Here is an 18200-nt window from a genome sequence, read left to right on the forward strand (position 1 = left end):
CCAGTCAGTCCCCTTCATTAGGGTGGAGCTGAACCCTCCAGGCAACCAGCTTGTTCACCATCTTCCATTCTTAGAAACATCAGGGATCCTACTTACTGCTTATAAAGCTCGAAAACTGAGTCGTTTTCCTATCCCTTTGTAATTATGGCCCAGAAGGAAGCTTGGGGCCAACGGAGAACAGCTTTGGACAAAATTAGAGATGGAGTAAGCTTCTCTTTAGGGCACTGTGGACCTCCTACCCCTTCAGACCCCTCTACTGGGCACCATTCTTATAAGGCCTTGCCCTCAGCTACCTGTGCATTTTGAAGCATCAAGAAGCAAACCCTGATAATCAATGCCTTTGATAACTTGAGAATTGTATGACTTTAGCTCTACTCAGCAAGCTAAAGACAGTTCATGGTATTATACCTCTTAAAGGTATCTACATTTTCATAGGGGATTCCAGGAGATTAAAAAACCTTCAGTACCTAAAGAAAAAAATTCCAAAGGGATTTCAGGCATTTCATTAGGCCAAATGGACAGAAAATTTGCCTTTAATGATACATGTCCAATAATACTAGGTAACTTCTTTTTCCAAGTAAGTTTAGACCTTGCTAGAAGGATTGACCACAGCTAAGATGGATGATCTAGATGAGTGTTCCCTCAACTTTTCAATCAACATTTTCTCAGGGAATTGGTAATATGAACCCCAACACTGACATCTCACCTCTTGACAAGTCATGTGATATTTTTTCTACTCTTTAATTTATTCATGTTTGTTTAAGCGTAATATTCTAAATTACTTAATATTTTGGGAAAGTGCTTTTCTAAACAGTGTTCTATCATTTATGTCCATTCACTCTATAAATATTTATTAAGTACCATTCTAGGTTTTGGCCCTATATCAGGGATTAAGACCTCTCCTTCAAAGTTTTCATAGAGTTCTGGTCCTCATAGGAGAAAGAGAAAACCTATAACACACTAGTGACATGTGAACAAATAACATACTAGTGACACATCCTGTGAAATAAAACATGATAAAATAAAGTACTGGGGTGGGGCCAAGGGGATGCTTTAGATAAGATAGTCAGGGAAGGCAAAGGCCTCTATGAGGGAAGTGAGATTTGAGCTGAGACCTGAATGATGAAAAAACCACCACATGAAGAATCAGACACTTCAGGAAGAGGGACTTTCGGAATGTTAATGTAAGGCAGGCATGAGCTTGGTGTGTTGAGCAAGAAAGTGACATGCAAGGAGGTTAGTCAGGGAGGCAGAGTCAGGTCAGGTAGGTGAGGCAAGTGTAATGTGAGGTCATTGGAGGGTTTTACCCAGGGTATTGACATGATTTTATTCATTATGTTGAGAATAGATTGACAAGTGGAGACAAAAGAACCATTTGGAGGCTCTTATAGTATTCTAGGTGATGGTAATTGTGGCTTGCACTAAGATGGTAATGGAGATGGCAAGAAGCAGGTGTGTTTTAGAGGTAAAACCAACAGGACTTGCTGATGGATTGGATGATGGAGGTGAGAGAAAAAGGAAAACTAGGAATGATGCCCCTGGACTTACAGCTTGACCAATGGTGGTACTCCTATTGAGATAGGGATGAAAGTAACAATTTTGTTTGGTTTTGTTTGGGAAGCAGGATGGCAGAATGCTAGATTTCTATTGGACATTTTAAGTTCGAGATCCAAGCAGAGAAGTCAAGAAAGTAATTGTAAGAGTCTGGGGCTTGGGAACAGAAAAGACTGGAGATATAAATCCAGGAAGACATAACATAAAGATAGCTATGGGATTAGATAAGACCACCTAGAGAAAGAGTTGAGTTAGAGGAGAGTGAAAGAGAGAGGGAGAGCGAGGAGAAGAAAGAGGGGGAGATAAAAGAGAGAAGAGAGGGGAAAAAAGAATCTAGGAACAAGCCCTTTATATTCCAACATTTAGAAGCTGAGTAGAGGAGGAGTCAGGCAAGATGTTTGAACAAAGAGACATATGAGGTAGGAGGCAAATCGAGAGTATGCAGTGCCATCGCTGCCAAGAGAGGAAAGTGCTCAAGTGTGACTTTAGTGTTGAGTAGAGGTCTAGTGAGATGAGAGTCCAGTGAGAAATGGCCAGTGACTCTGGAAGCATGGAAGTCATGGAGCACCTTGGAAATACAGTTGCGTGGGGGAGGAACAAGTAGACAGAACTGAAGTGCACTGAAGAGTATATGGGAAGTGACGCCATGGAGACTTTGAGTGTAGAACACCCTTGGAAAAGTTTGTCTGTGAAATGAGGCAGTAGCTAGAGGGCAACACCACAGAATAAAGAGAGGGTTTAGTTTTGTGTATGGATACCAGATAGTTTGAATGGCTAAGGGGCTTGTCCAGAAAAGAGGGAGAAATTGGCAATGCAGAGGATTAAAATAGGTGAGTGAAGTCTGAGAACAGGAGGTGCAGAGCCCAGTTTCCCAAGAGTTGATCTACCTTCAAAAAAACTTTCAAAAAAGGCAAAATTCATAATTGTTTGCTCTTTGAGAACATTTATACTATACCATGGATGTTACCCTATAATGAAGACAGTCTGAGTGTTTTAGTCTGAGTGATTAAGATATCTAATCCTGTTCTTGGATTCTGAGGGTTTGTGTGTGTATGTGTACCATGTATGTATAACTATATTTTAAAGAACTGAAATAGGATTGTCAGATTGAGTTAAGTTACTGGGAAATATACTCAAATTATTTGAGTTATGATTCTTCTCTTTCTAATATTTCTAACAGGCAATGCGTTTGCCAGAGTAAAAATTGGAGACTACCATTACTATGGTTACGGGACTAAGAAAGACTACCAGACAGCAGCCACACACTACAGCATTGCAGCCGACAAATACCACAGTGCACAAGCCATGTTCAATCTGGCCTATATGTATGAACATGGTTTAGGTATTGCGAAGGTAATAATCCAAACCTGGTAATGACAGTTGTGTGGGAAGGAAAAAAGCTGTTTGTTCATACCTTGGATTTCAGCCAATGTTAGGGAAGGAAAGAAAAGGCAACATTTGTTGAGTCCCTCCTATGTGCCAACACATATTATTTAACAACACATATCACTTATCCCAATAACAACCTTATGGGGTAGACATTATTATTTACATTTATGCCCAAGTACAGAACTAACAAGTAGGAATCTAGCCTTGGCTAATGTGACTCATAACTTCATTCTCTTTCCTCTAATACTAGTACCCCCTCCACCACTACCACTTCTCTGCACTTACAGGTCATTTCCTATTAAAATTTCCACTGACTCTCAAACTTTCAGTAAAAAGGAGAAAGTTGAGTGAGGCCAGACCTGGATACAGAGGCGTTAATCCAGAAATGTCTTATTTCTGTGTATGTAAGACAACACTGGCCACTCTAGAAATCTCCCCCAAAATGGATCTCCACCCTCAAAAAGACTACCGATGACTCGAGGCACTGTGGCATATACATTAAGAAAGAAAGCTAACAATGCAAAGCGGTGTTGAATAAATCTGTCAGAAAGTACAGTTAAGGCAGAAGATGGCGCAGGGGTCTGACATGGTAATGAAGGCATATTAAATATAAATAATGATAATAAGAGTCAAGTGTTGGGTTAGGTGCTGTATGCATACTGTACCATTTAAATCACACAACCACTGGATGAGTTAAGTCCTATAAATGTTCTCAATTGATGTAACAGGAAACCACAATGCAGAGAGGTTTTTACTTGGCCAAGATTGCAGGGATCAACAGGGGTGGGGCCAGAATTTGGATCCAGGCCTGACTGACTCCATGCTTTTAGGCCCCTGGCTTGAGTCAGTTTTAGTGCTCAACCATCCATTTCTCTTTGGTGTTCATATTTTTGGTGCATTTTGAGAGCTAGGGATTATTGGCTTTTTAAATGCTTTTTTTCCCTTTTTTTCAATTGTTCTAGTAATTGAAAATTACTATTAGAAACTTTCCTCCTGCATGAGAGCTACTGTTGGTGAACACCGCAGCCACGGGCTTCTTAGTCGGGCACCGACTGATTCTCCACACCGTCCTGTCCCTCCCACGCCTGCCTTTTGACTGCAGGCTGTTCATCAGCCCCATCACCCTAAGTCATGAAAGAATGTCGAGTCCAAATCCAATCTTTTTTCCCCACTCCTAGCAAGTGTGAGCTTTCTATGTTTGTAAAATTTCATGGGGAATGGGTCTGGGTCAAATAGCTAAATTGGATGATACATTGGATATCATCTACCCACACACAGCTCACCCGTCACCTACATCCCATAAAGCAAAGTTAAAGATACCGACCCTACCCCAGCTTTGAGAATGAAATGAATCAGTGTTTGTGAAAGGGCTTTGTAGTCCAACAATGTGTGGCATGATTTATTTAGATCAGAAGGGAATTTGAGTGACTACCAAGTTAAGTAAGGCTTCAATTAGATTAAAGCTTTTATTCCCCATTCCCCATGCAAGACAACATGAGAGAAGCATTTCTGTATAAAGGATCAAAGAGACCCCACTCCATGTGTTAACTTTGAGTTAACTCTGCCAGGTGACTCCAGAAGGACTTGGTCCCCTTGGCGATGGCATCTCCACCAAAGTGAGGCCATGTAGCCTTGAGCTCCTGGTGGGAGAACAAGATGGGAGCTACTCTTGCTTCCTTTCAGGAGAAACTACCAACAGTGGAGGAGAGGACACTGCCAGCCATGGCCCCCAGCTGGCCAGCAGGATTAGAGGGACCGGTCTTCCTCCAAGCCACCAGTGATCTCTATCTAAGGAACTTACTTCACAAAGTCAAATAGCAGCCATTGGAAGACACATATTTAGAAAAATCTGAAGTTTCTCTCTGGTCACATTTCTGTTCTTTTCGCCAAGGTTCCTGTTAAATCACAGGTAGTTCATTTTGATCAGTCTCTCTCAGGCACAAGTATATTCTTCCCTTATGAAAAGTTTCTACATTTAAAGAAAAGAAGAATACACACACACACACACACACACACACATACACAGGGGCTACTAGGAGCCTCAGCCCTGGTTATGCGAAATTTGGATTTAGTAATGAAGGGCCATTGTACTTGGTCTTTATTTATTTATTTTATTTAACAATTAAAAAAAAAAAACCACATATCCTGGGGCAAAGTTTATTAATCTTGCTATCTTAGTCAAATTGACAAGGAGTTGCCACCTTTTCTAATTCTAAAAATGAACATGGTGATAATTAAAAGCCCAAAGCATGTCCAAAGCTGTTGAATGAAAGCAAAGCTATTAGGAGCTGAGGCTTCCCCAGCACCCAAGCCACCTAGTAATTAAGCATTTCTTCATCAAGGCACTTAATCTTCTTTATTAGTCTTCATGCAAACCAGTGGGAAAGATAAATATAATATCACTACCAAGATTTCTCTGAGAATCAAAAGAGGTGGTATGGAATCATGTTTTACAAACTCTGTTTTTAAGCCCTCTGGGGAAGGAAGTGAGGTACAAACAACTTGGTAAATCAATGTAAAAATATGGGTCCTTGTTGTCATTACTATCTGTAGGACAGGAAATTAGGACGAGGGTGATAAAAGTGAATTATCCTAATAATTTCACTGAGAAGCATCCCATTCTCCATTTTTTTATTTCCGATCAAGTCCAAGGAGCTCCTTGACTTAAAACTTGGACAAGGACTGACAGCATCATTGTTCAGGGAAGACAAAATGATATCTTGGATGAACTAGGATCTGAACTAGTTTATAAACACAGACACTTAGCTCACATGTTTTTTGAAACTGTTTCTCAATTTATACCTGAGTGTGAAATACTATAGAAATTTAACCATGAGCAAAACCTTTTGTCCATCCTGGGTTGGCCATTCTTTCTGTCCACTCCCTGGGTCAAGTCTGAATTTCTGTTCAACTTGGCTTGTTGTAGAGCCTTCTCCGGTCTTCCATTCTAATGTTGTCCCTTTAAATCTTGTGGTAGAGATGGCTCTGTCCACCAAACGTTCGTAATCCCCAAACTATAATGAGGCCCTATTGATGGGATGAGCCTGACTAGCCAGAGACTACATTTCTCAACATATTTTGTGGCCATGTGAATAGCTCTCACCAATGGAATGGATGTAAAGATGAAGGACATCATTTCTGGGCAAAGACAGCTAAGAAGTGGGTGGAGCTTCTCCCTAGCTTCTTTCCCCTTCCACTGTGGATCACAGAAAACAGAGGCTCTAGGGGATGACAGAACAACATAATGGAAGGAGCTTGGGTCCCTCAATTGGGTCCATGTAAAGGAAATTCACCACCAATCAGGAATACCCAAATTGGAATGCTGAATGAGTGAGAAATAAACTTCAATTGTATTAATCCACTAAAAATTGGGAGGTTATTTGTTACAGCTCCTAGCATTACCTTATTTAATAGGTGGTACATCTGAGAAAGCACTACTAGGTTATTACTGACAAAGTATAATTCTAGTATTGTTACCCCACCCACTCTCCAAACAAACAAACAAAAACACAAATAAACACACAAATAACAGAATCTTATGAACTCTATTGCCAACTTGGCATTCAAGACCCTTGTTTTAGTCTACCAAAGCTGCCAGAATGCAACACACCAGAGACGGGTTGGCTTTTAATAAAAGGGGATTTATTTAGTTAAAAACTTATAGTTCTTCATAGGAAAAGCAGGGTGGGCCATGGTGGCTCAGCAGGCAGAGTTCTCACCTGCCATGCCAGAGGACCTGGGTTCGATTCCCGGTTCCTGCCCATGTTGAAAAAAAAAAAAACATAGGAAAGGCAGCTAACTCTCATCTGAGATTTTCTCTTACACAGGAAGGCACAGGGCAATGTCTGCTGGCCTTCTCTCCCGGTTTCTGGGTTCCAACAGCTTTCCCTGGGGCAATTTCTTTCTGCAGCTCTAAACATGGGCTGAGCTGCAAGTGCTGAGATGAATTAGGTTGAGCTTCCTGGGCTGTGCTGCACTGAGCGTTCTTCTGACCTCTCTCTTTAAGCCTCTAGCTAATTAAACATCACATTGCAGAAGGCACTCTCCTGAGACCACTAGCCATAGATGAATTTCATGTGCCAATGATTCACATCCACAGCAGCAGAACAAGGCACCATCACCTGGCCAAGTTGACACCTGACCTTAACTACCACAACCCTCCTTGACCTAGAGCTGGCCCCAACCCACCTTGATAATAATGGTTAGATATGCCACTGTTCTGCGTTTTATATTCTAGGTTACTCTCCTTTCCCCAAAGACCTTGAATGCATGCCCCACCTGGCCTTGGGTTATACCATTCCCTTTTGCTGGAGGGACCTGCCCCATATTTTTGCCCATTGAAGACCAGTCCATTTTTCAAAGAATAGCTCTTCTGTATGAACCCTTCAACAGATCCCCAATTTAACAGATACCATCTGCTTCTAAACTCTCATGGTACCTCGCCCTGCTTTTTATCCATTCATTTATTCATTTGGATGTTTACTGGGTGCTCATTTTGTATCAGGAAGCCCTATGCTTGGTTCCATGGATACGGGAGCCTTCGAAGAGCTCACAGTCTCCTGTGCAAGAGCTGCCCATAGCTAGCCCACAAAAAGCACACGCACATATACACACACATACACCTGAAGAGAAGTATAAATAAGATACTATGAGCATGTTAAAGAAGAATCAATTAATTCATCTGGGACAGTGAGTTCTGCTGGGTCCTGTTCTGACATGTTTTGGTGACATGAAGTATGAGAAAGACTTGAGGACTTTTTTAAATGGAAGAAATCATTATTTAAAGATAATGAGTAGGAAATCTACCTTAAATTAGGACAAAAAGGTGGGGGAAAATTATCTTTTGGAGATGAGTTTTAGATATATATATTGAGACCTACTAGATTTTCAAGATAACACATTTTTGAATTCTGCAGAGAAAACAAAACCACATCCACTGAATAGATTTTAAATAGATTATGTCAACATTAATTTAATTATGGCACAAAGCATTTTTACTTCTAATTTTCTGGTCTGACCACCTGTGGAGTGTTAAAACTGGAGCTTTAAATACCAGAATAGAATTATTTCCTGTAAAAGGCAAGTTAAAGTTAGATATTTAAAATGGCCCTCTCAGAAAATTTTTATTGTGGAAGCATATATACGACATAATAAGAAATTTGGTGACATCCGAAGACTTGGAGCTGGAAAACTCCTGCATCGTATAATTAACAATTTCCATAAACCAGCTACTTTATTGCTGTAGAATCACTGAACCTTTGAATTATAAAGCACTATTTTGAACTGGACATGGGGCAGTATTTTGGCATACCTGACATTTTACTTAGAATGTATTTTTCAAAAAGAGCCTGCAGATCAACTTACATAACCTCCAAAACCACTGAATTTAAAGCAAAATAAATTCAAATATACCAAAGAACAGTCAACTATAAGTGAATCAGGTATGCAATGGACTTTTCATTTAATGAACCCTGACCATCATTAAAATGCTGTTTTATCAAAAGGAATTTTTTTTTTCAAAGATGGAGTTTTTTTTTACTAAATAGGACCAAAGGATGAGGGGCCTTTTCTAGAGTCTAGCAATAAAGTCTATTTAATATAATTTCTCAGAATGAGGAGTCTTTTCTAGAATCTAGTAATAAAAGTTATTTAATATAATATCTCAGAAGCATTCAGGAATTTCTTTCCCTGGGAATTTTAAAGAGAGACTCTTGTACCCCAATCACAATGGGATTTGTGAGGCCCCCTGGGCGAGGGCTGAGCCCATTCAGCCTTCAAGGTACTTCTTCTAGTTATTTTTTGTTATAAACCAAGCCTCTTGAGCCGGATGTTGCCTCAAGAAATAAATGAATAATTCTTGCCCACCTTGAATAAGAAAGAACACTGAGATTCTGACAAAGCCTCACCCCATCTTCCTATTGAAGTCAACATTGTGTTCCGCGTATGGGAGTGACACGTGCTTTCAAATGAACACCCACTGAATTTGCTGGAATTAGAGACACAGATTAGAGTTCTTGCAGCATCCCTTTTCTCTGTTGCCAGGAAGATTTTTCAGAACAATCTCCTGAATTTTAAGACTTTGAAGCCACAGCATCCATTTTGCTCTAACAAATCAATTTACTAGGTCCCACAGCTTTGGGAAAATGTGGGAAATGAGAAGTGGGCCACAGCTGAGAGAGAATGCCACCTAAGAAGTGGGTATGGCAGAGATCTCAAGCATTCACAACTATGGAAGGTCCGTAACGGAGCAGAAAAGACGAGATATCCGGATGACCACAATTTGTGAAAAAGCTCTCCTTCTTTTCTTCCCCACTTGAAATCAATCTGTGGATCCCTAAGCAAAGTACAATTCTGGGACAGGCCCAGGGCCCTTTGACTTTTAAAAGAAACACTCTACTTTGCTTTTTCCATAATCTGTTTGGGCAAACAAAAGTACACTATAAGTAGGTGAAATTTAAACATGTATGTTTTCATCTGCCAGGGCACAGTTTTCTAAAAGTCCATAAAATCATAGTATATCATTTGAAGAATCAAATTCCAGCCTGTGAGCTAAAATAGCTTATTCATTCTATAAGTTATTGAAACTTACTATCTACAAGGCTTTTATTAAGCACTGGGAATTCTAGAGTGAACAAGCTAGCACAAACAAATTCTGTAGCTTCTGATAAGTAGCATGAAGAAAATTGAGAAATTTAATCAATTATTCCTTACTGTTTGTATTTGTGTTTTAGGGAACTGTAATATTATTAGCAACTAGCCTTTTTCTGACCCTTTGAACTCACACCTAAAAGCGGGTCAAGGATATTCAAGAAAGCCTTTTGGAGATTGTATTAGTTGTCTATACCTGTTGTAACTAGTGACTGAAAACTTAGTGGCTTAAAACAGCAAAAACTTAGTATCTCATGGTTTCTGTAGATCCAAAGTCGGGGTCCCCTGCTTAGTTTCCCTCAAGGTGAATATGAACAGTGTGTTCATTGCTGGAGGCTCTGGGAAAGAATTGGCTTCCAAGCTGATTCAGGTTGTTAGACAATTCAGTTTCCTGTGGTGGTAGGGCTGAAATCCCTGTTTCCTTGGTGTCTGCATTCCTTCTCATTCTTTCCACGTGGCTCCCTCCAGCCAAGCCCCTCCTATGCTTTTAATCTCTGACTTTTCCTTCTGCCACAGCTTTCAAACTTCCTCTTCTGATCACAGTCCAGAGAAAGCCCTGCCTTTAAGAGCTTGTATGATTATATTGGATCTACCTGGATTATCCAGGCTACGCCGCTTATCTGCAGGTTCTGTAATGTAACATATGCTCAAGTTCTGGGAATTGGGGTGTGAACCTCTTTGGGGGAGGGCACTGTGCCTCCAAAGATAAACTATGATAGTCAAACAATGGTTTCTGTTTACTTGCTCTTATGGACCTGTGCCTAATGAGTTCTGGACTGTTCTTCTATTTCCAGGACATTCACTTGGCCAGGAGGTTGTATGATATGGCTGCTCAGACAAGTCCAGATGCTCACATACCTGTGTTCTTTGCCCTCATGAAATTGGAAACTGTGCATTTGCTCCGAGACATTCTGTTTTTTAATGTAAGCTGGTCTCATATAGGTTTCAAATCTCTGAAAGCTCCAATGGGTAACTCTTAGGGACAGAATGAAAAGGCCTACCTGGGGTATCTTTTGTGAACTGGCTTTCCTTTGATAAGTAGACTTCAAAGTCTTACACTTCACATGCAGAGCAATTCTGCTTGCTATATTGAGTATGTGTTGATACTTTATAGCACAACCAATGAATTCATTCAGCAGATTTTTTTTTAGCACATGATATGTTCAAAGCCCTAAGCAGAGTGACATGTGCTATACATATTTGTTCAAGACAGTTCTTGCCATCAAAAATCTGAGACTGAGAAGCAGATGGCAGGTGGCAAGTGGCAACACAAAGAACGATCGTTTGAAAAAAGTAGGAATTAAATTTTGTAACTCTTTGGGTTATTCTAAAGGTGCCAATTAAGCCCCTATGAGAACTGGAAACAAAGACCATGTCTTCCAAGACAGAAGGAAGAAAGGGGTGGGGGTGGGGGTGCTGCTCTTGGAGTGGGCGTGGAGGGAGGTGATAGTGGGAGACTTGAATTCTCTTTTGATAGAATATCTCTTGCCAGCAGTTTACGATACAATGGAAATGGATAAAACTGGACAACTCCCTTGGACCGTACTGGGATTTATTTCTGATGGGCTTAATTGTGGCCTTGCTGATCTTCTTGCTTAGAAATCGCCACGCGTAGCTTCTGGTCCTTGGGAAAGCCTGCTTATGGGAATCAGCTTAAGCCAAGGTATTCCTTGCTAAATAAAGAATTTCCTCATCAAAATCAAGAGTCTGCTGTCAATTCCCCACACAAGTCTGTGATGGAAAATGGTCAAAGCTTGGGACACATCCTCAGAGAAGCCTTTTGAGACTTCTTGCTTGAGATGACCGCTCAGTGGGCAGTGGGGACAAATCACCTCAGAATTCATTGCAAAGTTGTCATCTTGGCCAACTAGTCCAGAGTAAGGGAAAGAAAGCTCCCATTTCCATGTAGCTAGTTGTGACAACCTCTCCATTTTCAAGAGGAAAAGTTGGGTTTCTCAGCTCCCCTTGGGGGAATGGTGAAAAAGGGGGAAAAAATTAAAGCTTAGTTGATGCAAACTACCTGCTTAACATGAGACCATAAGTAGATGGTGACAGACAAGCTTTACATCTTCTACTTGCAATCAATTTGAGCAGCCTCAATACCTGTGTTCCTTAGAGTACAATTCCTGCACCAGCAGCAGCAGCATCACCTGGGAACTTCTTTGAGATGTGCATTTTTGAGCCCTATCCCAGACCTGCTGAATCAGAAACTCTGGGGGAGGTATGCAGCAAGATGGTTTTTACCAAACCCTCCAGGTGATTCTGATGTATACTGAAATACAAAAACAACTATTCTGGACAAAGGCAGAGCTAAGTTGAATATGTTTTTTCCACTTATTTTCTAAGCACACACATGCACACATACAGTTTTTTTCTAAAAAAAAAAAAAAAACAGGAAAAACCAAATCACAGCAATTGGCTGGAATGTGGGGACAGCTGAGCTGATCATAATTTGTGTAGCTTCCAGGCTTTGCAGTTAGTTGTCCACCTAAATGCTGGGTGCTTTGGGAGGAAAAAATTCCTGCTTGGCTACTTAAAAATCCAACTAAGGACAGGCAGAGAGCTTATCCCTAGTATCAAGCATAATCAGAAAGTAAAATGAAATGGAAGGAACTCTGGGTTTCAACCCAAACATTCTGGCTTGGAGGCCCAGCTCTGTCCCTTAGTAGCTCTGTGACTTAGGGCATTGCATAACTTCTCCAAGCATCTGTTTTCCTTCATAAAATGGGATGAAGACTGCCTTGCTGAAGAATATGAGGTTCAAACAAGTCTAACATAAAGTGCTTTATAAACAGCCACACATTTATATTCTATATATTTAATATAATAAATATGATACATATATATTAGCTGTTGTTGTTTCTTTGCCCATAAACTAAACCAGGCCTGTCTTGTGATCTGAGAGTTTAGAATTTCCTGGACATGGCCCCTGACTTAGAGGGTTTCCAATTCCAAAGGATCTAGCATAATTTATACAAACATATAAGGGAAGATCAGGGACCCAAGCCTCATGTCAGGGCATAATGGAAAGGGCTGCCATGTAAATATAACTCTCGATCCCCCACTCAGGAGTCTGGAACATGTGGGATAGGGTAGAAGTCAGGGGGAGTGGAAGGCAGAATCCTGGCTCAGTGACTCGCTGCAAAATTAGCTCCTTAGAAATCTTGAATAGGACATGAAATTTTGAAGATTTGTCCAGAGGGATGCCCCAATAAATCCTAGAGTGATCTGAACAGTGAATAAAAATGTATTTGCAAAGTCCTTCGGGGAATGGTGAGAAAGAGGAAAAATTCAACTTCCCCATTTGGAGAACTCCTGACATTCTCACAAACAGTGGGATCAATCAGATCAATAGGCTGAGCCCTCGATCTTGGGGATTGTTCATATGAAATTTATCTCTGCAAAGGATAGAATAAGCCTACTTAAAATTATGCCTAAGAGTCACCCCCAGAAAACCTGTGTTGTTGCTCAGATGTGGCCTCTCTCTCTCTCAGCCAACACAGCAAGGAAACTCACTGCCCTCCCCCTCTCTACATGGGACATGACTCGCAGGAGTGTAGACCTTCCTGGCAACATGGGACAGAAATCCTAGAATGAGCTGGGATTCAGAATCAAGGGATTGAGAAAGCCTTCTCAACCAACAGGGGGAAGAGCAAAATGAAACAAAATAGTGTGTTAGTCGCTGAGAGATTTCAAACAGAGTTCAGAGGTTATCCTGGAGGTTATTCTTACATATTTTATAGATAATCCTTTTTTAGTTTAAGGTGTATTAAAGAGGCGAGAGGGAACTGCCTGAAACTGTAGAGCTGTGTTCCAGTAGCCATATTTTTTGAAGATGATTGTATAATGATACAGCTTTAGCAATGTGACTGTGTGATTCTGAAAACCTTGTGTCTGATGCTCCTTTTATCTACAGTATTGGACAGGTGAGTAAAACATATGGATTAAAAATAAATAATAGGGGAACAAATCTTAAAATTAAAAAGTATATATATTGGATAGATGGAAATACTAATGAGTTCAATGAAAGGGAGGGGTGAAGGGTATGGTATGTATGAGTTTTTCTTTTTATTTCTTTTTCTGGAGTGATGCAAATATTCTAAAAAATGATCATGGTGATAAACATACAACTATGTGATGATATTGTGAGCCACTGATTGTACACCTTGTGTAGACCGTTTGTATGTTAAGAATGTATGTGCTTGTATGTTGTTGTATCAATAAAAATTTTTAAAAAATAAATAAATAGCTCCTTAGAGGTAAAACTTGTGAAAATAGCTGCAGGTGGGGAAGCAAAAGAGTATTTTTTGTGTTTTGTTGTGTAGGACTGAACTTGGCATGAGATATAGCAGGGAGGGAAGCTTGGCTCATAAATTTCCCATTTCAGCTGTTTAGAGCAAATGAGAGAAATGCAGCAGGCTTTGAAAGCATGAATGGTTTAGGGGTTAGAACCACTGAAACATCCATTCCTGAGTCTCATCTCAAGAGCAGACACGGGAGCAGTTCCAATGGCCTGGTGGATTAACGGGCCCCTGCCTGGACAGCTCCATGATGACCCACCATAGGAGGAGGAGCCTCAGCCTTTAGGACATGTATTCCCTGGTAATGATGATTCCCTCCACTCTGCCCTGCTCCTTTTCCTGCTTCTGGTAGATTTAAATAAACACTGATGGCCTGTGGACTACAAGGCAGCTTTTTATCCAATTCTCTTTTGTAACTCCCTCTTTCACCTTCATTTTCTTTCCTGATTCTTTATGAAAGTGGAGTACTTTTTCAATTCAGTGCATTCTTTAAAAGCCAAATCAGTAGATAGATTTTTTTTCCAGAGCAGCAGTCCACAGTCATTTTATGAGAAGTATGCCTTTGAAATTTATGCTTTTCCCCAGAGTCTTGAATGGTGGTGGGAAGGAGGTTAACAGGTATGGCAGGGAGTGGCTGGGAAGAGAAAGAGCATAATGAAGTCCTAATGGAAGCAAAGGCAGTTACTGTTGCTTGCTATGTTCCACTCTGTGGGACTCCCAGAAAGCCATAGAAAAGAGGCTGAATTTGGGAGTGGCAAATGGCAGCCACCCCAAGGCCTTAGCCTTCCTCTTAAAAGAGGACAGAGGAACTCTGTGGAGCACCCACTGTAGGCCTGACTGTTTTGTGTTGGGTTTCTTATTCCATCTTCACGGTGAGGCCAGACAATAGAACTTCCTCTATTTCACACAAGGAAACTAAGGTCAAAAGAAGCTAAGTAACTTGCTAAATAAAGATCACATCACTGATAAATACTGGAGCTAGAATTTGATACCAAAACACATTTTTTCCCCCTCTGTTACTGTTCTGGTTTCTCTAGCTACTTAACAAACTACTTCTAAATTTAGTGGCTTAAAACAACATTCATTTTATCATGTCTCATGATGTTGTGGATCAGGAATTAAGGCAGGGTTTGGCTGGTGATGCTTCCATTTCACATGCCATCAACAGAGAGGTCCGTTGGTGGTGGTCAACCAGAGGACAGGCTGTTTTAGAATCCAAGATAGCTTTATTCACATCCCTGACACCTTGGCAGGAATGGCTGGAAGGCTGGGTTCAGCCATGACTGTTGACCAAAATGCCTACATGTCACATGTGACCTCTTTAGCATGGTGAACTCAGGGAAGTTGGACTTCTTACATGGCAGCTCAGGTCTTCCAGGGAGAGTGTTCATGGAGCCCCAGGCAAAAGCTGCAGGTTTCCTAACACCTAGCCTCCCGAGTTCTAAAGCATTACTCTGCCCATTCTATTGGTCACGTGTTAGATTTCACCTCTGGATGAGAGGAGTAGCAAAGAATTTGCAGCCGTATTTAATCTACTACAAATATGCTATTTAAAAAATCTACCAGGGATTAGATAAAGTCCAGTACAAAAAAACTGGGAGAAGAAAAGTGCAGCCCAGACACCAAGCCACTTCTCTTAGAAGACGAGGATTAGACAGACTAGTTAGATCCATGCATGGTCCTCTTTGTCCTTCCATCTTCCAAATTGAAGAAATTTGGGTGTCAGATGTTCATTGGAGGAAGGGAGGAATGTCTTCCTCTTTTCCTCAGCCCAGTCTCAGGACTCAAACCGGACATGCACTCAGCGTGCAAATACCCTACTACAAATCTTCTTTGCTCCCTCTCATTCTCATTCTTTTTTGTTCTCCTGAAAGCACAGCAATCCTACAAGCCCATCTCCCCTACCTGATCCCCTAGAACAAAGGTCCTCCCTCCTCTTGGGACGTGGCCTTCAGCACGGGTGGTTGTCAGTCATTCCCTGACCCACAGTAGTGCAGCTGGATAGAAGCAAACAAGAAGCTTTACATCCTTGGATTGGGGGTGGGGAGGGGAAAAGCAGCCTTCATGGTGAACTGGTCTCTAGGTTGGAATGTATTAAAAAATAAAGCAGACATCTCTTTTGCACTGTGAAGGTCAATCTCCTGCTTCTGTATGTCCCAAACCTTATACTAAAAGAGTATCTGCTCCTTCCTAGCTTTGAGGTTTAATATCCAAGTCACCCTCCTATTACTTTAGCACTGGGAGGGGCCAGGCTTCAACAATGAAGTGTAGGGAAAACCCATCCAAACCCATCCTACTATTGAGGCTCGGCTCTAAGAGCTATTGACTGGAGACCCATGATATAGAAAAAGAACGGTTTTACATTTTTTTAATTTAATTTATATTTTATTTTATTTATTTATTTATTTATTTTTTGCATGGGCAGATACAGGGAATCAAACCCAGGTCTCCGATTTGGCAGGGTAAGCAGTGTGCCTAACTTCATAAATGCTCACAAACATTTCAAATATAAATGATGGGTATTGTCTAGTTTAGCTTCCCCATGAAGGTGATTATAAGACCAGGATTTTAGTGCAAGTCATCTATTTAGTAGGGATCTACTAAATAAAGGAAATACAGGTAGGAAAGTAAAATGAGACAAGGAGGGAAGAAAGCCAGTAACCAGGTGGTTTTCAAACACGTTACCGTTCTGGGCACCTGGAGCTGAGTTTCACTGGGGAGTTCTGGTAGCCTGTGCAGAACCTACACTTCTAAGTTAGCCCACCCAAAGGGCAAGGGAGCTGGATTATTTATTCACAACTCGTATCATTATCATTGGCTGCAGATGCTTTCAGGAGGACAAGAATTCTCGTATTTCCAGAACAGGCAACAGGTAGGCAGAGAACACCCTCAGACAAACAGATGCAGCTATAGCAGTCAGTCTTGCCTTGAACGACAAAGGAAAGGCCTGAGGAGATGTGGGGATGTGGGCAGGGCACCAGCAGCACCTGCTGCAGGACTAAGTGCTAATTCCTGGACCTTCCCACTCACAGTTCATGTCCAATGTGCTAAGCACTTTAAGTCCCAAGCATTCTGCCAAGAACTTAGGGTATTAAAATGAGTCTTACTGGTCCCTGCCCACAGGGAGCTTGCAGAGTGTAGTGGAGGAGAGAGAAGACCCAGCATTAGGGCACACATAGTTGCCAGGCCTTTTCCTAGAGTTAGCTCACTTCCTTCTCCCAGGCACTCTGTGACGTGAACTGCTTCTTCCTGTTTTATAAATATGTGGTACAAAAATCTAACTACTTCTTCAAAATAGTGCAAGCATTAGCAGTGAGTATTTAAAAGTAGAATCATAGTAGTAGTATGCTAAACGATAAATGGTTCCTATCTGTAAAAGAAATACAGATGTTAGCAGAATTAACAGGCTTACATTGGAAGAACTGAATGCAGGAAGTTGGACTTAGCCGGCCTGCATAAGCTGGGGAGCCCTAAGTCCCCTGGTTCCCCGCATCCATTCCCCTTCCAGTCTGCCTCTGACACCTCCATGGCTAAGGGCAGTGGGGTGAGGAGAGGTGTGGTTTAATTACTAAATGGCACAGAAGTAACCCTGCAAAGTACCCTTGGAACAGAAGTGCCCCATCGACTTGATGCCTTTCTTGGGGATTCCCCTGGTGAGGACCTTCTGTCTTTCTTTGGTGTCTCCTAAAGCAGAGTCTGAGACAAGGAATTGAGTATAAGTAGTGCACTTGGGAGGTGACTTTAGGACTCAGAAGTGAAAGAGTTGGAAAGTTAAAAAGCCATTTAAAAAGGGGGTGGGACACTTTATTGAGGTCACTGCTAGAGGCAGTGGAGGTTGAGTCCGACCAGAATTCCTAAGAAAGTTACAGAATACCTATCTGCTTGGGGCATTGCTCCACCAGCTACCCTTCTCCATTGTCTGAGGATTGCTCCCGTAGTGCATTTATTACCCCCTACCCTTTCTAGGCTGCTTCTCAGAGGCTTTGGGGAAGTCTCTGAGGCAGAAAAAAAGGCTCGTGTCTTCCCTTATATTAGGCACAGTCATCAGGAGTCGAAGCTTATAAGGAAGGGCCCTCCATGGATTCAGCTGAAATCAGAGGTGGCCTCCTAAGGTGGCACCTACTTTGTGAGTAAGGCTTCCTGAGCCTCGAGGCCCTAGTCATTTGTCTGTCCATCTGTGCTGGTTTGAAAGGATTTATGTACTCTAGAAAAGCCATGTTTTAATTCTAATCAGCCTTGTGGGAGCAACCATTTCTTTTAACCTCTATTTAATAATGTAGGTTGGAAACTTGATTAGGTTATCTCCAC

The 18200-nt window shown here is 41.4% G+C and overlaps 1 protein-coding gene across 6 annotated transcripts in view; it reads left to right on the forward strand.

Moving 5' to 3' along the window:
• The window catches only part of SEL1L2 (SEL1L2 adaptor subunit of SYVN1 ubiquitin ligase), a 112309-nt gene extending 101028 nt beyond the window's left edge, over positions 1 to 11281 (forward strand). For 5 of the 6 annotated variants that reach the window (XM_077115125.1, XM_077115127.1, XM_077115137.1 and 2 more), the window contains 3 exons: positions 2735 to 2907; positions 10386 to 10514; positions 11084 to 11281. In XM_077115125.1, the coding sequence (XP_076971240.1) occupies positions 2735 to 2907; positions 10386 to 10514; positions 11084 to 11206 (425 nt within the window). In that variant the 3' untranslated portion in view covers positions 11207 to 11281. The remainder of the gene's footprint in view (positions 1 to 2734; positions 2908 to 10385; positions 10515 to 11083) is intronic. The other variant, XM_077115121.1, reaches the window with a different exon arrangement.
• Positions 11282 to 18200: the final 6919 nt, after the last annotated feature.

Source organism: Tamandua tetradactyla, chromosome 1 (genome assembly GCF_023851605.1).
Source record: "Tamandua tetradactyla isolate mTamTet1 chromosome 1, mTamTet1.pri, whole genome shotgun sequence".
NCBI lineage: Eukaryota > Metazoa > Chordata > Mammalia > Pilosa > Myrmecophagidae > Tamandua > Tamandua tetradactyla.